The sequence below is a fragment of the Mirounga angustirostris genome, unplaced genomic scaffold (genome assembly GCF_029215605.1).
Source record: "Mirounga angustirostris isolate CCGP_5_RB_7025 unplaced genomic scaffold, mMirAng1.0.hap1 SCAF_8, whole genome shotgun sequence".
Lineage (NCBI taxonomy): Eukaryota > Metazoa > Chordata > Mammalia > Carnivora > Phocidae > Mirounga > Mirounga angustirostris.
Genome location: NW_026991716.1, coordinates 124,819,387 through 124,844,723, shown reverse-complemented (window position 1 = coordinate 124,844,723; position 25,337 = coordinate 124,819,387). Strand labels below are relative to the sequence as shown.

General features: G+C 37.0%; 1 protein-coding gene across 12 annotated transcripts in view; it reads right to left on the bottom strand.

Moving 5' to 3' along the window:
• The window catches only part of UTRN (utrophin), a 496,097-nt gene that overhangs the window by 246,791 nt on the left and 223,969 nt on the right, over positions 1-25,337 (bottom strand). For 11 of the 12 annotated variants that reach the window (XM_054505586.2, XM_054505588.2, XM_054505587.2 and 8 more), the window contains 7 exons: positions 21,690-21,825; positions 20,195-20,344; positions 17,047-17,122; positions 9,654-9,868; positions 7,217-7,334; positions 3,463-3,668; positions 1,723-1,877 (listed from right to left, as the gene is read on the bottom strand). In XM_054505586.2, coding sequence (XP_054361561.2) covers positions 1,723-1,877; positions 3,463-3,668; positions 7,217-7,334; positions 9,654-9,868; positions 17,047-17,122; positions 20,195-20,344; positions 21,690-21,825 — 1,056 coding nt within the window. Of the gene's footprint in view, positions 1-1,722; positions 1,878-3,462; positions 3,669-7,216; positions 7,335-9,653; positions 9,869-17,046; positions 17,123-20,194; positions 20,345-21,689; positions 21,826-25,337 lie in introns of those variants that run through there. The other variant, XM_064596980.1, reaches the window with a different exon arrangement.

Below are 25,337 nucleotides of genomic sequence, written 5' to 3'. Positions count from 1 at the left end.
CATATGGATTTTTGGAAACACGCAGATCAAGTATACTTAAGGACTATCTTAGTATTAAAGCTGTATGTCTTAACTGAGATATAATTAACACATAATATCGTACTAGTTTTAGGTGTAGAACATAATGACTGGATGTAAGTATATATTGCAAAATGAATAACACAATAAGTTTAGTTAACATCTATCACCACACATGGCTACACAGTTTTTTTTCTTGTGATGAGAACTTTTAAGATCTACTTGGTAACGTTCAAATACACAATACAATCTTGTTAACTATGGTCACCATGCTGTGCATTACATCCCTAGGATTCATTATCCTGTAACAGGAACTTTATACTTTAAAGCCGTTTTTAATTCATCCTCTTCCCTGCCTTAGTTTGGGAATCCTTACTATATCCAAGTAAGCTGCTACAACAGAAGAAAACAGTTGTACTAAAATGCTAGAAAGAGCAGTATTATAGCTATCTTTTGCTTTAACTACTTCGAAGTGTTGTATTTGCTACCCTAGTCTTATTTCCTCCAGAATCCTAGGTATATTTAGCAACATATATATATATTCACACTCATATACTGCCTCATAATTCTTGTCTTTGAGTTTCCCAAAAATCTAAAATCTATTTTACAGACCCTAACTAAAAATGACATTCTAAAAAGGTATAAAACACCTCCATGTCAAACTGTTATTAAATGCTTGGCCAAACTTTATTACCAGTAACATGCATCATAAAGTGTTCTAGTATTATCCATTTTATTCACTACAAAATAAATGTGTTTTGATACAAATTAGCTTTCAGGCGGTTATATCTGAATATATAAAGACGTGTGTGAAACCATAATTTCATTAGACACAGGCATTCCCAGTACTGTGCAAGAAGTAAACACTTTTTCCCGATGATGAATATAAATATGCTATCTTAAAGAGATGCTAACCACTGTTTATAGTTCCTCAGACCCTAGGTGTTCAAGTGACAGAAAAATCTCTCTTATAAACACATATGCTATTTTAGACTGTTCCAAATATACTGACTAGACAGAGTAATGGAAAGAAAACAAATTAGTTGAAGCCCTAAATATACATAGTATATTTCAGAAGTCTGGCCTTGGATCCATGTGTTCTCAGCTTCAACTAAGGATGACCTGGCCAAATAGCACACTATTTTAATTATTTTTTTTTATTCTTTTAAAGATTTTAAATATTTATTTGACAGAGAGAGAGCACAAGCAGGGGAAGTGGAAGGCAGAGGGAGAAGCAGGCTCCCCGCTGAGCAGAGGACCCTGAGATCATGACCTAAGCCGAAGGCAGATACTTAACCGACTGAGCCACCCAGGCGCCCCACATTATTTTAATTATAATTAGGGATAATATTACCCTAATGCATCTGCAAATACCTAACCAGTCCTTACCCCCAGAGTACTACAGGATGTATACCAGGTAATACTGGGAGGCATAGAAAAATCAGAACACATAAAATGATCTTTGGCAAGGTTTAGACTCATTCAAGGAAAAACTCCATTGCAGAAATTCAAGTAGATAATGTATAAATATACCTTCTGTATAAGTGTGATAATACTAACCCAGCACCATACAAAAATAAAAAGTAATAATAATAAGATGTACTTCTAGTAGTCACATATTTGGCATGTTTCCATGAGAAAGCCAAAGCAATCAAATTCTCTCCTTTACATGCATTTAGGTACCTGCCAGGCCCTTCACGTTACCTTTGTTTGAGGTTGATCCATGATGTTTTTAAGTACTCGGTGGTTTCTTTCACATTCCTGGTATCATCACTACCATAGTCCTCCAGCAGTTTCTGCAGGACGTTATTGAATGCCATTACAATACCATCACCAGGACCCAGTTCTTGAAGCAATATCTAAGGTGTAATTGCAGGCGTCATTATTAGATTCGGTCACTCAGTAACTAGTACTACCTAAAACACTGGGTCTCCCCATAGGTTTTAACATGTTTTAGACACAAATATCAAAAGAAAAAAGCAAATTATGGGACAAACTCTTGAACATAAGCTTAAATAAAAGTAATTGTGGAAGTAAAAAGGCAAATGTCTAAGGAATGAACAGGTACACAGCAGATGATATTAAAAGACTATCTTTTCCTTTGGGAAATATTTTACTTCCTCAAACCATTTGTTTTTTATTCTGCTATATATCTGATCCTTCTAGCAACATGCATCATACAGGAATGAACTTACTATAGAGTTCCTCTCTACGTTCTGGCAAAAATGAAAATGGCCAACAATATAGAAGTCTTCTGTGCCCCTGGGTCACTGTGTCTGTCAACAAAGTTAACTGCTTGGGTGGATCAAGCAGCCAAGCAAGATTTACTAAGAGTCGCTTAAGATGCTGAGTGTGTCCACAGGCAGTGGTTTTCCACCTCTCAGAGCCCCTGGATCAAGATACTCCCCATGAAATCTAAATGACAAATGAATGTTCCTATAATGCTTTTTATAGCAACAGGCAAAAAAAAAAAAAAAAAAAAAAAAATACATCCTAGAGTCTGAGTAGAAAAGAGCCACACTCTTGTTTAGAAAGCTATATTCTGAATACCCGATGATTGAAGCATTGATCTCACTTTTAATTGTATTTCTCTAGTTAAGTTTCCTAGGGCTTTGCTGATTATTATATTTGAGTCATTTGGTGAAAACCATCAGCAGATGTCATAAACACAGAAAATGATCCACAAAATCAGGACACCTGGCCACTTCATTTTTAAATTGTAACCATGGAACTTCTACAAGTGTGAATTATAAAAACATGCTCTCATGTTTTAGATTTTGTTTCCCACATATTCTTTACAAATGTACACTTTCATCTTAGGCTCTCTGAAGGGTAAATAAATGTTATGCCAAAATATAACCTAAAAACTATAACCTCTAATTCAAAAATATTTTCTGTAATTATAGAGAGAATTTAAAATAGCACTTAAAAAATACCATTAATGTTCAATATCATCAACTTTATATTCAAACCAATGAAAAAGTTACTTATTCTGACAATATAGATAAAACAGTTTGGTTATAAAACTATTAAAAGAAACTAAACTTATTACCTGATTTGTTCAGTACAGTAGCCTCAAATGAAAATCTCGGAAAATTTTATAAACAAAAATAAGCTTCAGGGCAGACATGGAAGAGAGCAAAAGGAGGGTTCCCAAGATCCTGAAAATATTCTCTTTCTAGATGCTGGTTCATGGTTGTGTTCCACTTGCAAAGAGTCAGTAAGCGATACATCTGGTATACCGGTATATTTCTACTTGTTACACCTCCCAAAATTTTTCAAAAACCTTCCTGGTCAAATTCTTTATATAAATTTCAATGTATATTCTAAGCACTTGTGAAAACATCATGACAAGGGTCTTAAAGATTACAGTTAACAACAGAACAAAAAAGTACATCCAACAAACTGATAATGCCAAAAAAACACAAATCTAAAGAGTCTTACTTGATTATCAGAAATCTGCTTGATAAGTGGATCCCTTCGGGCTTGTTGGAGAATATAGAGTCGAGCCTCATATTTTCTCATCAGTTCCTCGGTTTCCTCCCTGTGGTCATCCCACTGAAGACTGTCAATAATCATATCCTCCAGCTGCTGCTGTCTTAACTCAACACCATGCTGAGTGCTGTCCCACTGGTTCTTGACCTTTTCCACTGGAGGAGGCATATAAAAATAATCCCAGAAACTAACGATCAGGAAAGGGGAAAAATACCTGATACCAAATTTCTCATAAGTAAGGTTATAAATAGGAAAGAAAAAGAAGGCAAGTCGGTATATACATTTTAAGGGAATTTAATACATGTCTGCCACACTACACAACTGATACATTTCCGAGACTATTCTTGAAGAAGAATCTTGAATTAAATTCTATTTTAAATGCCCTGAAATATCTCACAATAAAAATATCTACTATGGATAAACCAAAAATTCTAAAGAAAATAAATTCCTATCTAATGTATATTCACAGACCCTGGTTTGATGAAGGCAGAGTGTAACAATACTTCATGACAGAACTTTAAGACACAGATGCAGTCACTTGTCATCCTCAAAGGAGATATTCTAAGGTTGTCAAGATTTTACAACGAAAAAAATCTATCTAAGAATACTTTTCATATTTGTTTTACTGTAGCATGAAACCTGTCTAAAAGAAAGTATTTTTATACGTTCAAGAGAAACACTAAAAGCAAATTAGATTCAAGTTCTATGTACCCAGGAGCTCTTTACCATAAAAAAAATCCACATTACTTCTTTTCTTCTTTCCTTTTTATTGTTTCTATTTTTCTTTCTCTCTCTTCTGTCTACTCTCCTCCCTTTTTCTTCCCTACCTTCTGTCCTCTTCTCATTTTCAACACGGAGCTAAAGAAATATCTAAAGAAACTTAAACTTTTGACTACTTCATGAGTAGTTCAAGATCTTGAGCTGAAGCACTAGTCAACAATAGCTTTGAATGACTTCAACAACCCACTGATAGTAAGTAGGTAGGAAATTAAAAATAAACTTCTAGAAGATGCTTTGGATGTCTCACAGACTGTAGAGCAATAGTTGAATACTGGGCCAGCAAGAACTGAACTATAAAATAACATTGCAGCTAAGTCCTATTGGGACCTATTGGTAAAATTCTTGGGATAACAAAAGGTTATAGCAAGCCATAAGAGTGATCAATTTAAGATTGTTCAGAACACTGAAAATTATACTTATATGTAATAATTTTTTAAAATTGTTCATTGAATTGATCTGTTTTAAGATGCCTTGTTCAACAGTTTAAATAGATTGCCTAAGTTTTTCACTTAAAGAAAGAATGAATTTATCATAATGTTCTACTTGTCAGTTAAAAAGTTACTTAAAGTACTTATGACCAATGCTATTACTAATAGAATCCTTTAATATTGAACGAATAAAATGAAAGCCATCAAGTGAGAGCACATATCACAAGCTTATCATTAAAAATAAGCAAGTTGTTCTATTCTTTGTGAATAAGTGCTAAAAGCAGGTTATTATAGGCAGTACACTCCGGCTGAGAATATTTTTTTCATATGATGAATAATGACAAAGATTATGCAGCCTCTATGCAAATAAAAAAAGGAGAGAAAACAAAGAGAGGGAGTTAAATTGGAAAGGGAAGATATTCAGAAGAAGAAAGAAAAGTCTTGTCAAAAACCTTAAAAGAAAGTTTGGACAAATAGGAGGTGGTAAAAAATAAATAAATAAATAAAATGGTAGAAAAAGCAAAATGGAGAGGACTTTGTAAATAGTTTGGTGTCGCTAAAGAAGAGAAGCTCTTCTGCCATGTAACAGGAAGTGGAATCACTCCAGAACAGGCATAAGGAATCCATCAATTAAAAAAAAGGGGGGGGGGGAATGGGGCTCCTGGGTGGCTCAGTCAGTTAAGCGTCTGCCTTCATCTCAGGTCATGATCCCAGGGTCCTGGGATCGAGACCCACATCGGGCTCTCTGCTCAGTGGGGTGCCTGCTTCTCCTTCTCCCTCTGCTTGCTGCTCTGCCTACTTGTGCTTTCTCTCTCCATCAAATAAATAAATAAAATGTTTAAAAAAAAAAAGGAATGGGGCACCTGGGGGTGCAGTAGGTTGAGCAACCGACTCTTGGTTTATTTCCACTCAGGTCATGATCTTGGGGTCATGGGATTGGGGCCCCGTGTCAGACTCCATGCTCAGTGCTCAGCAGGGAGTCTGCTGGAGATTCTCTCTCCCTCTCCCCGCTCATGCTCTCTTCTCTCTCTCAAATAAATTAATAAATCTTTTCTTAAAAAAAAAGAGGGAGAAAGAAGGAAAATGGCTTATGTAGTAAAAAATAAACCAACATTAAAAGAGACACTAAAAGTTCTCTGCTAACTCATTTCTTCCAATAACATTGCTGCTGTCACATTGATATTAAAATCGAAACATACTTTTGACTTTCTTCTCTTCAGAACTATTAGACAAGGTAATAAGATACCTTCCAGTTTATAGTCTGCCACAAATATTTATTAAGTACTTAATTTGTATTGGACACTGTGGGAGGCCCTAGGGCCAGAAAGGTGAATATTTACCATCTATGGGGGAGAAAATCAAAATAATTGTGAGATCTACACTGACATTGTGGGGGGAAAGGCCACAGCAGGAACTAAAGATAGAAAATACAGTTCACCAGGGACCAGTAGAGGGTGGGAAAGACTTCACAAAGGGGGTGACATTTTAGCTACTGAGTAGAATTTTACCGGGGGAGAAAAGGCCAAGAGGAAAAAAATAATGCAAATAATTAGGAACTACCAGGACATTTTAAAGAATATCTAAAATACAGAACAGCTACAGGTGGGTGGAGGGCTGTATGGGAGAGGGGATGATGAAAGCAGGCTGTGACTATCCCTTTATGACATTTTTGAGAATTTAGACTTTGTTTTATATGCCATACAGATTTAACAGATGATTTTAAGTCAGAAAGCAAAATGAAACAGGGATCTTTGCTGTGGTTGTTGTGTATGTTTATTTTTTGTCTTGTTTTATTTTGCTTTTAACTTAATTATTCCCAAATTAGTACCAGGCCCATAGGTACAAGTGTGTTGCTCAATAAATTCTTTTTGGAATGAATTTGGAGGAGAGAAGTTAAAAGACATAGCAAGATCTGGTTTTATTAATTAATTATAATGGAAGCATGGGTTTGCACTCCGATGTTTTCTCTAACTTTTGTTTTTTGATTCCTTTAAGAGGAATCCTAACTTGGAGCGCCTGGGTGGCTCGATCGGTTAAGTGTCCCACTCTTGGTTTTGGCTCAGGTCGTGATCTCAGGGTCAGAGGATCAAGCCCCACGTTGGTGTCCGAGCTCAGGTCGGAGTCTGCTTGGGATTCTCTCCCTCCCTCTCCCTCTGCCCCTCCCCCCACTCACATGCATGCGCTCTCTCTGTCTCCCATACGTACATACATACATAAATCTTTTTTAAAAAACTAAAAATAAAAAGAAATCTTAACTTAAAAGAAAAAAAAATCCAATGTACCAGTAATTACTTAAAAGTAATAATGTTAACACTTTAAGGAATTCATATAGGAATAGTAACAAGGTCCACAAAAAATAAAAATCAAAGGAAAACTGTAGTTTAAGAGTATCAAATATCAAATAATATTAATTTGTGGTTGAATAATCTGTGAAAATGTGTGTGTGTTACCATTTTCAGAGAAAGAAGATGATATATACATTTTTTTAAACGTACATTTTTCTGTGATTGCTGTCCTCACATCTGAACTGGAAGCTTTATTTTTCAAGTTCTGTGCCAATGTAAAAACATAATCAAGTTGAGGATGGCGTTGTTCCAAGTCAGCCTTTGTGATCTGTTAAGAAAAAAATGATTATTAATCTAAGTGAATAAGCCTTACCCAAAGGGTACTACTAACAGAGCAAAACTGGTGTGCGGACATCAAAATTGTTTTCCTCTTATACAGGACAGAGAGGCATCAGCAATACAGCAGAAAAGAGCAAGGTTTGAAGTCAAAGGCCCTGGGTTCAAATCTCAGCTCTGCCACTTTTCATCTGGGTTACCTGGCAAGGCACTTGACTTTCTGTGTTTTTGTTTTCATGAAAAGAAATAACAGAAAACTTACAGCTCGGCTATATCAAGTCTGAGGAGCTTCAGTGAAGAAAATCCCTATGAGAAAATGGCCTGAAAACCTTAGCAGTGATTTCTGATGATACCTTGTGTGTCCACCCTACATGAGATATAAACACAAACTAATGTCATTTACAGGGATGGGGTGAAACATTCAAAAGATGATATTGGAATAAAATTAAATAATCTCAGACATGAAAAATGCTGCTCTAGAGACTCTGTCAAAGTGCTAATAAATAGGGGCAAAAAGTTTTAAAAATCAGGAATATAGTGTGTTTTAAGCATAGAACTAATAAACAGCCGTAACGATTAGAAAACACAATTTCCAATAAGTACAAATAGGATGGCAAAGATTCTCTCCCAGCTCTTCCTCTTTATAAATTCACTAATTTTGCAGATTTCAATTGGCCCTAAAAAGTGTCAAATATTACTTCTAGATGGATTATTTACAACTTCTAATCCTGAATCCCAGAGAGACATTTCAATGAAGGCTGATTATTTCTTTCTAAATGGCCCAAGAACCTCTCAACACAACACATCTGAAACTAAATCACTCAAACCTCATCCACACCCCATTTCTTCTATTCTTTATTTCCACTAATTGCAATAGCATCACGTTAGCCATTCAGAAAGGGCTCTTTTGATTGCTTTAATAAGCATCTCTTGCCTCCAATTTATCCTAAGCACTAAAAAGCATCCCAGTCTTCTCATCAGTGCAGGGCATTGTTATCATTAGTCTGCAGCCACCATTAAAAAAGGAAAAGGGGGAAAAGATGCTTGCCACCTGCTTACAGACTAAAAGCCCAATGGGCCTATGCTTAAAACATGGTCAACGAGCTCCTTCCCAAAGTGAACTTGAACCTGTCTTTGCTATCTTACTTCCCACAACACTTCTTTATTGCACAAAGTTGACCCAGCATCCTTCACGCTCCCCTGCCCCATGTCTTTATTCACCCTGTTCCCTATATCAGGAATGTCATTTACTTCATCTCCAGACGTCAAAATCCTACATAGTCTGCCTTCCACCGCTGTGAACTAAGCTCCTTCCTCACCCTGGCTCCCCGAACAGGTGGCTTGGACCTATCCTACGGCTTCTCTTAGATTCTGCCTTGCTACAGCAACTTGTCCACCTATGTGCACTAGGTGCTTCCGCCTCACCATGGGCATATTTGTAATCTGGGGATAAAAATCAATACCACCTCAAAAGACTGTTTAAAAAGTGAATGAGATGATACATTTAAAATACTTAGAAAACTACCCAGCACACATTAAGCACCTAATAAAAGTTAGTAATAACTACTGTTATTATTTTATGGTATATTCCCAATTTCTATCTGGTATGCTTTTTTCAGTATCCCTATGCAACACATAGCCTAGAACCTAGCACACAATGAATCCTGAACATCTATATTAGATGGTACATGGGAACACCTGGGTGGCTCAGTGGGTTAAGCGTCTGCCTTTGGCTCAAGTCATGATCCCGGGATCCTGGGATGGAGTCCTGCATCGAGCTCCTTGCTCAGCGGGGAGCCTGCTTCTCCCTCTGCCTGCCGCTTCCCCTGCTTGTGCGCTCTCTCTCTGACAAATAAATATATAAAATCTTAAAAAAAAAATAGACGGTATATGTATAGTGACAAAATTCTAATCAGGAGATTCTCACTTCTAAAGTCAGCAATTAAATAAGCCTGTTATGAAATAGTTGAAAAGGTGCTTCAGGAAAATAACTCACATCACACGAGGCATTAAATCTCACACGAATTTACTTCTGTATTGATGTGCCTCACTTTGTGGGTATCAGATTTAGACTTTAAAATACACTGAGTCTCTAACTTCACGTTGGTAAACCTCATCTCACTAACACTAGAAAGGCAAGACAAGCTTTACTCTTCGGAGCCAGCCAAACATGGCATGGCGGTTTGACAGATAAAGAGTTTCTTAAAGCTCATTCTCCCAGAGTTTAGGACAAACAAAGGAGATCCAAACAGATCTTGTCTGTTTCTGTGTTGTGGCATTTCCCTGACAAGCCTTTACACGACGTACTTACTTTCATTCGGGAAACTGTCTTATTGATCTCTTCTATATCCCCGACAGTGACAATGTTGGACTTCAACATCTGGTCGATGAGGACTAGCCAGTCAGCTAGCTCTGTGATCGTTTTATCCAGATCAGCAGGAACTGAAATTTCCGAAGTACGAGGAGACTGAGCAGCAATGTCTGACGCAGAGGACACTAGCACCACTGTTTGGACACCAGGATGAGCTGCAATTTAAAACCGTGGCAAAGTATGAATACAGCAACAGGAGGTTCTGATTGTGGTGGCCTAGTGGTGATGTGTGTCTGTGTATTTACATACAATTTTGTTTAAGTAAAAAAAAATTGTAGGAAGCTTTGATTTTTTCATACAAAAATGACCATGGCATTTCCTGCTGTATCTATAGGTCTGTGGTAGTCATAAAGCCAATGAAATCGTCCCACAACATTCTGGGGCCACAAAAACTCAGGAGTCACTGACACTAAGAGAAAAGAAAATTTAAAAATGGGAGAAAATAAAAAATAAATCAACCATAGGAAAATTAGGACCACGATTTTATTTTGTCAAGATGGTTGCCTTCATTATAAATAAAGTCAATTTAGTCTAATTTTCTATTCTTTTCCAATTAACTTGATAATATAAGTCATTCTTAATAAAATTGAAAGAGCCCTTCCACTACCTCCATTTTGACCTCAAACTTCCTAATTGATTAAGTTCTTCTTTCAAGTGTATCTCTAAACTTAGGCAAAAGACCCAGAGGACAAAGCATCCCCTGATGGGAAGCTAAACTACCCCCCTCAAGCAATAAGGACTGCCCTGAGTCAGCAAGTCCCTGCTTGCTTGACTCCAGGACGATGTTTGACTTGACCTTTACTGCCCACCTGCAGGTACACACTGACCTTTGTCCCACATTTTCCTTATATCAACCTGGAAGGATTTTTCAGCACTTTGGGGACAGTCTTTGAGACACTAGTCCTCTGTCTTCCTGATGTTGATTTCACTGAAATAAATCCCTTTCTTCTTTCACCACCACTGGTTTCTCTGCCTTTGGATTTTGTCAGCAGCCAGTGGCCAAACTCAGTCTGTTTGGGACCCCGGGAGCCAGGGGTTCCTGCACCTCTGGGCCCCAGCTACGAAATCATTGTGAATACTTATGTTATAATCTATGTATATACTCACTAACTTTCAGTTAACCCTTAATCCTGCAGCTGGACACTTAAATCGTTACTTCAAAAAGGAATGTGCAAGGATTATCTTCTTATGTACCGTATTTGCACTTTTTTGATTACCACCTTAGTGTAAATTTCCCAAAGTAGAATTCCTGGATCAGAAAATGAAAACGGTTAACGTAGCTAATACTTATTGACAAACTGTTTTCCTTAAAAGTTGGAAATCTGGAATTCCAACAGCAGGTATGGAACTGATGAACTTCCTACATCCACACCAACAATATTCTATTTCAGTGGATAAACACATCCTTCACCACTGTCTTCATTTATTGTTTTTTTAATTGTCAATGAACACAAATATTGTTTGTGTTTATTAACCAAATATGGTATAATTTATAACTGTGTTTTTTATCTGCTTCCTTATCAGTTGGGATGAACTCTTTTTACAAGACAGATGAACTTTTGCCATATTGTTGAAAACAATGTTTCTACTTTAGGATTTAATTTTTGTTTCTTTTTAATATATAGATTCTAACAAACCTGGAGTGATCAAACCCATTAATTTGTCTTGGGGGATTGTTTTCCTAGAACTTTTAAACTTAGACTCTTGTCTTTTCCAAAGATTTGATAAATATTTTTTTCTATTTTTTGTTTGCCTGTTTTTGTCTTGCTTTGTTTTTAAGAAAGGGAGGTTGGCTTTTTTTTTTTTCTTTAACTTTGATATAAGAGAGAATTGAATTCATTATTAGATCCATCTGGAACCCACTTTAGCATACGGTATATTAAATGAGGCTTAAATAATTTTTTTAAAAATGTAGTCAACCTGTAAATTAAGCCCAATTCTAATAAAAATCCCAGCAATTCTGGGTGTAAGTTGACAAAAATCATATATTCAAAATCTGACTTTCAAATCAATATAGAAAAGGACCACAAACAGTCAAAGCAGGTGGAGGGTTAAGCCCTACTTGATATTTAGTTGTATCGCTTAGCTAATAATGAATGATTAACTCAGTGTTTTATGGACCCAGACATTCAAAGAGGCCACTGGAAGAGAAGAGCCACAGTGGATGGGTGGCAGAGAAACCTGACCTTGGCACAGATTGCATTAAAGATCAATGAGGAGGAATTTACTGGCCAATAAATGATACTGGTAAGAGTGGACACCCATGGCTGGAGCGAGGAGAAGGGACAGAATTTGACCTCACATGTACCCTGGGAAAATTAATTCTTGGTGGATTAAGGACCTGAATATGAAAACCAAAACTGTAAAACTGTTAGTTGAAAACATAAAAACAGAATCTTTATGACTTCAGAGTACTAAAAATGCTTAAAAACACACAAAAAGGGGAAGCTATTAATAGACCATTAATATTTAAGAATTCTGAAAACAGCACCATTAATAAAGATGTTAGAAGCCATAGACTGAGAGGTATTTGCAATGCACACTCTAAACAAGAAATCTGTAACCAAAATAATTTTTTAAACTCCAACAATACTAACAGACAATCCACGAAAGAGGAAGCAAGAAAGAGAAACATGAAAAAAAGGCTGTCACACAGGCGTCTGGGGAAAGCAAATTGAAATGAAATGCCCTATCGCTCTCTATAGGTCACAGGTACCCAGAAACCCTTCCAAGGGCTGTGGATGCCCAAATTATGATTATCATAATAAGTGATTTGCCTTTTCACATTCATTCCTTCCCAAGTGTAGAGTGTTTTTTAAACTTTTTTTAATTTAAGTGTTTTATTAGTTTCAGAGGTAGAGTTTGGTGATTCGTCAGTCTTATATAACACCCAGTGCTCATTACATCACGTGCCCACCTTAATGTCCATCACCCGGTTACCCTATCCCCTAACCCCCTTTCCCCTCCAGCAACGCTCAGTTTGTTTCCTATGATTGAGTGTCTTATGGTTTGTCTCCCTCACTGATTTCATCTTGTTTTATTTTTCCCTCCCTTCCCCTACAATCCTCTATTTTGTTTCTCAAATTCCACATGAGTGAGATCATGTGATAATTTTCTTTCTCTGATAGACTTATTTCTTTTTTTTTAAATTTTATTTATTTATTTGACAGAAAGAGAGATAGTGAGAGCAGGAACATAAGCAGGGGGAGTGGGAGAAGGAGAAGCAGGCTTCCTGCGGAGCAGGGAGCCCGATACAGGGCTCAATCCCAAGACCCCGAGATCATGACCCAAGCTGAAGGCAGACACCTAACGACTGAGCCACCCAGGCGCCCCATCTGATTGACTTATTTAGCGTAGTATAATACCCTCTAGTTCCATCCACATCATTGCAAATGGCAAGATTTCATTTTTCTTTTTTTGATGGCTGAGTAGTAGTATTCCACTGTATATATATATACCACATCTTCTTTATCCATTCATCTGTTGATGGACATCTGGGCTCTTTCCATAGTTTGGCTATTGTGGACATTGCTGCTATAAACACTGGGATGCAGGTGCCCCTTTGGATCACTCCATTTGTATCTTTGGGGTAAATACCCAGTAGTGAAATTGCTGGGTCATGGGGTAACTCTATTTTCAACTTTTTGAGGAACCTCCATACTGTTTTCCAGAGTGGCTGCACCAGCTTGCGTTTCCACCAACAGTGTAAGAGGGTTCCCCTTTCTCCGCATCCTCGCCAACATCTGTCGTTTAATTTTAGCCATTCTGACTGGTGTGAGGTGGTATCTCATTGTGGTTTTGAGTGTTTTTTTTACTCAAGGCTATATGGCATGTGTTATAGTAAGAGACCAAATGCAGAAGTGGATATGAGAATCCAGGTGTCTTCTAATTTGCCAGAAACTAAAAGATTTTCAAAAATGTAAAGCAATGCCACTTTTCTAATTAAATTTGTTTTTGTCTTAGAAAAACTAGTTTCTAACGATATATTTATAAAAATATATTATTTTTATTAACATATAATAAATGGATTCGTTATTGCTACTTTAAACAAATTAATAAATAATTCTTCAAATTTCTGTTTTATTTTTTGATTAGGTAAATATTTATAAACATAACTCACACAATGAAAGCTCTTGGAGGGTCCTCAATAATTTTTTAAGTGTAAAGGGGTCCTGAGAACACAATGTTGAAGCGCTGATAACATGTTGAACAATGAGAACCCTCACACGGCTGGTGGAAGGGTGAACTAGAAGCAACAGGCTGTCTAGACAGGATCTAGTCAAGTAAAAGTTCTCCATATTCTCTGACCCAGTAATTCTACCATTATATACCCTACAGAATACCTCATATACCACTCTGCCCCATCTTCACTGTCACTTTATAGTTTCAAAACACTCCAAACAACCTCAATATTCATTCCTTGTTTCAAACCATCAAATATCTAGTAGGGATGTACTGTGTGCACAGCACTATTCTAGATGCTGCAGGATGGGAGTGGGCAAGACACAGAGCCCGCCATCACGGAGCCTGCATTCCGGAGGGGTAGGTGGACAGAAGATATGAGGTAAAACCAATATAAGAAGATGGAGAGAGACAGGATGTATTGGAGATATGGTGGGCAAGGTCAGGAAAGGCCTAGCTGAGGGGACATTTGAGGAGAGAACTGAATGAAAGGAGTGTGTGAAACATGCAGATACCTGAAAAAAAGACATCTGAAGAAGAAAGAACAGCAAGCACAGAAGCCGTAAATGGAAACGTTCTCATGTTAGAAATAGCAAGTAGACCCGTGTGTTTGAAGTAGAATAAACAAAGGGAAAAGTGATAAGAAATGAGATTAGAGGGATGGACAGCAGGCAGATCATACACAGCCTTCTGGACCACAGTAAGACTTCAGCACTCAGTATGGATGATGAAAGAGAGAACAAGATTGTGGTGAGCCAGGAGGGACACAATAAAACGTATGTTTATAAAGCGTGACTTAGCTGCTACCAGAATAGATTATGGAAGAGTGGAAAGGCAAGAACAGAATCAGGACAGTGAGAAAGGAGACTATTTCAGTAACACAGATGAAAGATGAGGGCGTTCAAGACCATGGAAGTAGCTGGGATGAGACACGGGACTGACAACTTGCTGACGGATTAGATGTGAAATCTGGAGAAGAGTCAAGGGTGACTTCAAGTGTACTGGCCTAAGAACTGGTTAAACCCTCTAAAATTAAAAAGTGGCTAAAGCCATGGGACTGATGAGCACACTAGAAGAGACAGTCCTGAGGACCGCGGTGGATCTGTGTGGTGGAGCACGACACATCAGTGAAAATGCACAGACCAGAGCTGCCGGCATCAAAATGTATGCTAGTGAGAAGGATCCAGTAGAGAGGAGAGAAAGAGGGGAAGTAAAAAGCCAAAAGAAGATGTGAGCCAAAGCCCAAGTGGAAGAGAAGATCGTGGAAAGAAAGAGAGATAAATCTTCCATGGGATAGGAAGGAAGTATGCACAGTGTGTGAGGACAGATGTAGTAGGTAAACCTACTTATAGAGATTCTCTGATGGGAAGAAGAAGATCTTGTTGGACAAAAAGTATTTTTGTCTTTTAAAAATGAGAAGAGGTCATTAGTTGAGAGATGGGTAGCAAGGGGCACTCAGAGAAAAGTACAGTAGGATTGCCTCTCAGTGCTGAGCACCCATTTGAGGAGGGTCAGCAAGAAGCTGACCTGGATAAACCTCAAAAACAATATGCCAAGTGAAAGAAACACTGTACGAGAAATACCCAGAATAGGTGATCCATGGAGACAGAGCATAGACTGGTGGTCGGCACAGCGTGGGGGTAGAGCGGAATGGAGAGACACTGCTGAATGAGTAAGAGGTTTTACTTTGGAGTGATGGAAATATTGTGGACCCAGACTGAGGTGGTAATTGCACAATAAAGCATATGTACTAAATGCCACTGGACTGTTCACTTTAAAATGGTTATTTTTTTTAACATAATAAAAAAGAAGAAATTGAATTAGAACACTGTGTAGGAGGAGAGGGACACACTGAAATAAGTTTCAGGTCTCATACCTGTCCCAGGGACGAGTATCTTATTAAGAATGAACTACCCACCCACTGAAGGCGTAGTGTCGCTATACTTCTAAATGTGTATTAAAATTTTGTGTATTAAAATGTTCTCTGTTCCTTGGTCATAATGATGCTTCAAAAGGTAAGATAACCTATTGCTCTTTCATAAAATGTATCAAGTCTGTTCCCTGTAGGTACAGAGTTGAGCTTGTGTTTGCAAAGCCGCAGTACCCAAATGTTAATTTAAGTGTTTTGAATATAATCAACAGACCTATCAGGCCCCAGGTATTTGGGGGGCGAGGTACTGGGAAATATAAGTAAAACAGATTACAAACTTGGCTCTCACCAAGTTTGTGATCTCAAAAAAGTTTTTAAAAAACCTTGTCACTCAACACTTTTTCAGAATCCTCAGAAGAAACAGGAGGTGGGGGAGGGACAAGGAAAAAGTGGAGGGGGAGGGAAGACGAGAGAAGGATGATGGGTGGAGGGGAAGGAGAGGAAGAGGAGGAAGGGGGGAATCAGCAGCAGCCCCACAGCTGGCACAGAAGAAGTGGAAAGTTAGGGTTCATCACACTTGGGGGTTTGCCTGGTGACTCAACAGAGGGAGAGCAGGGCAAGGAGGTTTCCAGAGCCTGTAAGGCTGTGATGAGCAGTGACCACAGTGGCTACTGGGCAGTAGCCTGCCCTCTACTCCAGACAAGGAGAGAAGGAAATGAAAGAGTGAGAAAACTCTTCTTTCTTCAAATCTTAGTGATCAGCATTTGTCAGTAAAGACCTTCCCTGGAGTGGAGAATTCTTCTAAATCCCCACCTCTCACCTGATTCCCAGGATATCCACCCAAACTTTTTGTTTTCGGTCATTATCAGTATCTAATTAACACAACTCCAGAACACGTTAACATAGCAGACACAGCAGGTTATAGCTGATGTCCTGAAAAACTGCATGTCCCCAGAAGACTATCCCTCCATTCACCCACCTTGCGTTCCCCTTGCCTTCAGGGGCCTCTGCGTAGGAGGCCCATATCCCACTCTAGGCCCAGGAAAGGTGAGAAGTCTTAACTACCAAAGAAGGAATGCCTTGCACACACTAGGCAGTGAAATATGTTTTGTTGTTTTTAAAAAAAAAAAACAACACATTCTTTTCAAAATATTGAAAAGTAGAATAATAAATCACAATTGCATTGTGTTTTTAAATAAGTTTTTCTGACATTATACTTACCATCATAAAATTTTGCTATGCTTATAAACATTTTTTGTGAAGAAGTAAACTGTATCTTACCAGCAATTCTTGTCTGAGACACAGAACAAGGTTCCTGGATGCGTTCCTTCAATGTGCTAGGCACTTCTCTGCATATCTACAGCATCAGGCCAAACAAAGAGAAGAATACTATATAAATAAAGACGATTATATTTTTGAAAGAGGAAGTGTTATTCTAAGTGATAGTTCTGCTGCTTTTCATCCCCCTCAACGCCTGAGCTTCTGTCTCCACCTTCATATCCACTGCAGTCTTCCCAGAGCGCCCCCTCTACCGACATTATGGTGAAGAGTGCCAGCCAGTCCTTAGCTGTCCTAGCCCTTTGGAACACTGAATACTGTCCCTCCCTCTCCCTGGGATACTGTGAATATTCTGCAATCCTGACTTAATGCCTCCCTCTCTGATTGATCTTCTAAGCATCCTTCACCAGCTCATTCTCCTCTGCCAATCCATCAAATACTGACATTCTACACAGGAGGTTTTTTTGGTCTTTTTACCCTTGGCCCTGGCTTCTCTCCCTGGGTCATTTCTAATGGTTTCATTTATCATATGGAGCCTTAAAAGGCTGAAAACTCCAAAAAATATATCTTTAGTCCAGCTCATTCTGTCAACTGGATATTCAGACATGTCCAAATCTGAATTCATCATCTGTTTCCCTGACACTCCCTTCACAAGGTTGTCTAATGACTCATTGATCTTCTCAGATCAGTTTTCCTGTCCTGAGACCTTTGCTCAGAGGAGTTCCTTGATATCTTGATGTCCTAAGGCTCTCCATCTTTAGGATCACTCCATCCATCTCTACTGTGCAGCTATAGTGATCTTTCAAAATGTAATTTTCTTCTGCTTAAAACCCATCAGTAGCTGCCCACTACTCTCAAGGTGGTGAACTGTTCTCAAGATGGAGCTCAAATTCCTTGTGATGCATGGGGAGGCCGCTAGGATCTGGTCTCTGCAAGCATCTCTCGTCCTTCCACTTCACATTGAGCTATTTCCGGGACCCAAATGCACCATGCTTATTCTCTGTCTCCTCTAGACCCTTTCACTTGCTGCTGCTTCTCCCTGCAATGCCCCTTCCCCCATTCTTCATCTGATCCATACTTATTCATTCTTTATAAATTCACATGGATATGATGTCCTCCACAAAATCTTCCATGATTACCTCCCAAAGCCAGGTAAGTGCTCTACCTTTGTGTCCCTGTGGATACCTCTACCTTACAATTGCTTGGTTACTTGTCTCACCCACAATAAACTCTTTGGGTTAGAAGCAGTGTCATACTCTTTGCTGGATTCCTAGTTCTCAAAATGAAAGAGTCCAGTCCAAAATTACTGATGAATAAATGCATGCATGAATGAAATACCCCAGGTTAGTATTTCCCAAAGTGCATTTATCAAAATTCTCTGCACAGTAAGCACTGTCTGATATTGGACACTTATAATTCACCTAGGTTGAGTTAAATCTACATGAAATCCTATGATAAAGGAAGTCTCAGCTTTGTCTAACACAGTGCTCCCAAATTAACCAGGGTGCCCTATTCTACACAATGTCTACTGACATCCTTTGGGTTAAGAAAAGATGTGTGCTCTGACTGGATATACACAACCTAAGTCTGGCATGTCTGACACAGAGCCAACATGTCCGGACAGGAGTGTAAGGGAGAGAGAAGAGAAGATGAAGTTGGGGAAAAAACAGGAAGCCAGAACATCAGGGGCCTATTAAGTCACATTAAGGAATTCAGCCTTTCCTCCGAGTGAGATGGAAAACCATTAGCGGGCTTTGCTCAGAGGAGTTACTTGATCTGAATTGTTTTAACAAATACTTTGGCTGCTTTGACAAAGGGCAAAGGAGGAAGCAGGGACATCAGTGAGGAGGCCATGGCAGAAATCAAGACAAGAGATGATGATGGCTTAAAAACAAGTTAGTGGCAATGGGGTTCATGAAAAGCAGTCAAACCTAGGAAATTCTACAAACCTAAAAACAAGCTGAAAAAATGTACAGGGAATACCCAATGTGCCACCCAACATCGACAATTGTTAGAATTTTGCTATATTCACTTTATCATGTATCTAACCATCTAGCCATCCATCAAACCATCCATCAAACAGATATGTATTTTGAAGGAGATGCTGGTGATGACTCCAAGCTTTGGAGTTTTTTTAAAGTGAAATATAATTCACCTAAGATTGATTCCAAAGGTTCTGACCAAACAATAATGAGCAATTACTAGCAACTGAGGTGGGAGAAGTAAAGTAAAGCACAGGGAGGAGGTGGAGATCAGGTGCTCGATTTTGTATGTTTGAGACACCTATTACATAGCCAAGTGGACATGCTGAACAGGCCATTGTACATGTAAGTCTAGAGTATGGAGAGAGGTCAAGGCCCAAGATATACATGTGTGAGTCATCAGTAACACTGACTCATCAATGCAGTAATTCTCAGAGAGTCTACATCAATAAAGCATCTGCATCATTAGATATAGGATGATGGCTATCATTTCAAGGGGATCAAGAAAGGAAAAAATGACTGATAAGGGATCTATCCAGGGACAGAGACATATACATTGTCTCAGACAGACCTCACATTCTGATATGGTATGTTCCAGGGCAAAAGAAATAGAAATCTATGATTTTATCTGCTTTTAATTGTTTTAACTGCAAAAAAAAAAAGCAATGGCACGAGGGAAAGGACCTCATCTTAGTCATTTGTACCACATGCTATTACATTCCACCTGGAACCTAATAAACATATGAATAAATGAATAAATCATTAAAAATAAATAAAAATAATTAAATAAATAAAATCATTAAAATAAACCTACATATGTGAGAAGTCATGTGCAACATCAGAGCATTATTTTAATGCTCTTAATTTACAATTTTATGATTTTATATGGTATTGTATTGGCTAATTCTAATATATATTCATTATTTAATGTAGCATAAAACATATAGATCCCCAGACAAAATATCCCACATAAAATAAAAAGTATTCTGAGGATATAGGTTTCTGTCCATGACAGATGAAAAAAATAATAATTACAAACGTTAGTAAGCATTAATAAAATGTGCCCAAATTTGGGTATACTTGAAAACAAAACAGTTACACGATCTCACTCCTTTGACAACAAAATCAATAACCATGAGAAAGTCATCACAGTAATTAATAATGCACACCTTATTCCATGTCGAATTTACAGTTCTTAAGCTTTCTGAAATTTTTTCTCTTTCATGTAAACTCAGACTTTTATCTGAAAGCATTTCCAATTCATTTCTATTCAACCATTTGAGTTTTTCAGCTTGTACGTCTATCTCCTGGGTTAAGTCCTAAAAGAGTCAGAATAGAGTTGCAGTTAGAAAGTTGTCATACTGGGAAAAGTTCAAGAACTGTATCAGAAATCTCTCTGGGAAATATTCTTATGAATGTGGACTTCTAATGTTTTTAACTTTTCTTGGAAAATAAACTTATAAGAAGCCTGAACTTATGTTAACAAACTCTAACTGATATGGGAATGAACACATACTTGCAGTGCGTATTTGTATGAACTTGCGCTCCGGTCCCTCCCCTGACCCCCATCTCTTAACAGGGTCATATTATATCATATTTACATTGATACTTTAACACACTGTTCTTAGATAATGAAAATAATGTCTATTCTAATCAAAGGCAAAAGAAAGAAACAACAGGAACACTTTAGGCATCCATCTCTACCTCATTTCTACCTACCTATCCTAATATACTGTCCCACTCTTTGTGACTGCCCCAAATTGTTTACAAAATGGGATGTTCCAAGAAAACTATTGAAATTTTTAGATAAAACAGGAAGAAGTTTGTTAAGTATTTGTCACATTTTGAAAAGAAAACTTAGTAATTGTTTGCCACATATTTTTTCTTCATTATTAAGCGTTTCTTTCCCAAAATGCCTTAATCGTACTCCTTAAAATCTTTTATCAAATTAGCGGGTATCCTTTTAGGCATACTTTGATGCATGCATGTGTGTATCAACACTCACACACAATTCCTTTTTTTTTAGTAAAAATATGAGCACATTAATCTTACTGTTCTGCAACAAGTGTTCTAATTCTTGACACAAAAATGTAAAATTTATAGATATAAAAAATGTATGGATATTTGGATATATTTACATATACTCATCATTATGTATTTTTACATATTGTATACATATACAACTATAGACAATTCTTGTTGGTTGTGGATCAACAAAGGAAATTTGATTAGTAAAAGCGTGATGCTAAGCCTGAAGTAAGCTGAGGTGAGTGACTCTCAAGTCAGAGTTTTCTTGTAAAACTCAATTTTATATCTAGTAATCAGTAATTACCTTCTAAATCTAAAAGCAAAGAACTATACTTCACAGTACTACTATATTCTCAAAATGATGAAGTCTGTTTAAAATAGCCTAAAAATCTTCGGTCTAGTACTTGAGACCATATGATTTACCACTTCTCTATGAGTGAAACCTTACCTCCGCAAGAACAAAATTATAGCTGCTCTTAAAAAAAAAAAAAAATCCTCTTGAAAGTTTACCACATTTACCACAGAGTACAAAGTTTCTTCCCCTTTTCTTCTTCAGTCATGTAGTATTTAATTTTTAGTGTAAATGTTCATGCACCAAAAAGCATTGGCAAATACAGAGACAAAAAAACCACTTACTGTTAATTCTTGCAGGTTTTCTTCCAGCTCAGTGGTTGATCTCTTTTGCAAAGCATTCTCGGCCTTTGTTAACCAACAGATAATGTCATCTAGTCTTTTTCTATATTCCATCACCTGCTTACTTTCTCCTTTAAGCCTAAAAGAATATATTATTGAAAAAGATTGACAGAAATTATCCAATTAGGCAGAACATTATATATTTGCTTTGGATATCCCGACTAAATACACCACACACACAAAAATTCCTAATAATTATTTTAATATATATTTTTAAATGAGTGTTAATACTAGTGTATACATTCTGCAATACCAAAGATTTTTTGATAATATGAGAATAAAAATTCTACCTTCATTAAATTCAAAAATATTGAAACTATATACATTATCTTCTCTCATCAAGAAAAATTCTGCAGAAATTTAATACAACAGATATTCTTAAAGCTAGAGACCATTGTACAACATAATGGAAGTTAAAAAAAGAAAGAAAAATGTCTTTGCCTCAAAAAATAAGGAAAAACACATAATTCTCTTTGAGTAGTGGATGGAGATAAAAAGTCATCATTATATGACATATTATTCACATTAAGTAGCAACTATTACTCTACTTTATTCATAGGAAAGAAAGAGTAAGAACAAGGCAAGATACTGAGAATGGAAAATTTTTACAAGTATTAGGAAAGACTAAGAAAAAAATGAAAATTTGGTTAGCTCGTTAAAATAAGTATTGTATTTGAATATAGCACCAAGTTATAAAAGGAGATCTAGAAAAAACAAAAGTTTTAAAGGATATAAGGAAACAAATAGTCATATGAATATAAAAAAGGAACTGCCTTAATTAGATCTTTTAAATGTTATAAGAATAACATTCATAAGTATATAAACCATCTGTCAGAAGATGAAAATATGACTAGAACTCATGATGAGTAAGATTATGTATTTTTCAGAGAGGGTTTGAAAGCTATTTACAGCTTGGTGGTGGTATCCTTATTTTTATAGTTGTAGTTATTAGCTGCTAGCTTAAAAATGGAATGCAATTTTTTAATGAATTGCATTGTGTCATCCTGAATAAAAATTTACATTTTTTATGGCTATGACTTTTTAATCACAAAAAACCTAACATATGATACAATATATAACTATAATCAAATGCTAAAGAAATATTTGTGTATTTAACACAGTAATACTTGAAGGAGAGTATTTTGATGCTAAAAATGAATGAAAATCACTACAAAATCACAAGTTTACATTTTTAAGTATCCATCAGGAGAGAACACTGCTTCAAGATTAAACTCAATCAATCAAGCAATGGTACTAATTATTAAAGACTGACAATACTAAGACAGGTAATTTACCCTCTATGTCGAAGATTCGTCAACTTAAGTAACAACTTTGTAAGCACCCAAGTACTATTAGAAAACTTGTATTTAAAAAAGAGTTGGAACTTATATTTCCAATGTTGCATAATCATGACTAACAATATTTTGAAAATATATCTATGAAAGAAACTAACATCAAAGTAATTTCAAGAGACATATTTGAGTCACACAAAGTTTTCATCCTCAAACTAGCTAAATATAATCCACATTTTAAATGTTATCACTAAGAGTAAAAACAAGTTATAAATTTATGTTCAAACAGGAGATAACAATTGCTCATTAAGGAATAATGGCATAAGTTGATGAACTGTGCAAATATTTAACTACAGGCACTCAATATAAAAACAAATTAAACTGTGTGCTATTCCTTAACAACTCTGGTAAGAGTACACATACAAGCTCTTAAAATTGCAAGGTGGCCCCAATTTAAGATAAGTTATAACCTGAAATGAAGCTAAACATAAATTTATGAAAATAAATATTGCTTTAGTTAAAATACCAGATGTTGAAGAAGAGATTCACTATTCTTATCTCATCCCCAAGATGAGTAAAATATGTATTAGCTTCACCTTATTAGTTCCGGGAGCAATAACGACCACATTGAGATCCATTTGAAAATCTTCAGGAGAATTTCTGCTATTATTGCTAATACCATGCCAGCAGGCACATCTTTTTCCTTAAGAAGACCTGGGAGCTAGATGATTTTCAAGCTATAAAGACTCTCCATGCAAACTCATTAGCATGGCACATAAAACCCTATGGGACCTCAGCTTCCAATTGCACCCCTGGTCCCCTGAACCCTCCTTACCGTGTAACTTTGCAGATCTCTCACCTGGCCTTGCTACTTCATGCCTCTCACCTTTGCCTGTTCTAGTCTTTTCCCTAGAAGGTCCTCGCTAGGGTGAACTTACGGGAAATTGTTACAAGCGCTTCAAAACTCAGCTTCAGGATCCCTCCCCTGGGATGCCTAAATTCCATCCCATCATCCCTGCCTTTGTGATGACATTGTATCTTCCTAATGATGAGCTCTTTAATCACACAGTATCCTTCGTCCCTTTAAACATTTTCTTCATCTTAGTCTCCGAGTTCCTAAGTCATATTTACACCCCTAAGGCTAAACACAAAACTCAATAAATATTGATCAAATCAATTGATCATTGGCAAAATTCAGCAATAACATGCTTAGAGAATAAGTTTTAGTTTAACTTGCTATTGTAAGACCTAGATATTTTGAGTGTTTACTATGAACAGTCTGGGAATACCCTTTTTACCAACACTGTCTCATTTAATCCTCATAACACCTCTGAGAAGTTATCACAGTTCTTATTTACAGAGGAGGAAACTTGGCCGGAGAGCTCTGTGGTCTTGCCGAATTTGTTCAAGCACAGTATTTAAGAGCCTAAGTTCATGCCATCACTAACTTTCTGTGAGACAAGCTACTTAAGCTCTCCCCTCTGAGCCTCAGTTTCAAAAGCTGTACAATGGGTCTAAGCCCCCCTAGAGCAGTTGAGAGGATAAAATGAAACAATGTGTGCCAGGTGCCAAACACAGTCGCTAGCCACAGGCAATCTCTCAACCCAAATGCACAAACCATTATTCGCCTCTTAGGAAAACACACAAAACAATAGATGATGTGATTTTATAAAAAGCCGCCATAGGCCAAATATTCATAGTTCCATATTTTATGTTATATTTTACATTGTAAAACTGGACTTGATAAAATATTAATTTGGTCTTTATAACAAAACAATAGCTTATCACTGTATCAATACAGCATCTACAGAGTTAAAATTAGCAGAAAAAAAATGGGAGACTTTTCAACCCAAACTACCATTAACCTAAAAAGAAGATCGTTAATGAAGTAAAATGTGTTATGCAAAGTAGAAATCAACCATTAAATCTTGACTGTCTCAAAAATAGCTTCAAATAATTTTAAGGTAATATATAAAATAATTTGTAATGCTGAGTATTATATTCACTGGTAATCAAACATGTTTGCAACCAGAAGACACCTAATAAAATCTGGGCATTTTAACAGAATCTGACATAAAAGCAAACAATAATTCATCGTATTTATTATATTACATAGATGAGGAATTGTATTATTTACAAAGCACTGGCATATATGGATGTAACACACCTTTTGACATTAAGAACAACCAAGTAAGAGGGATTTCAGAGGAAGACTCCAAGACCCAGTCAGGAAATGAGTGAGTGAGAAGTCTGACCCTGAACCCAGATCTTCAGACTGCAAGTCCAGACTGTTCCCCAC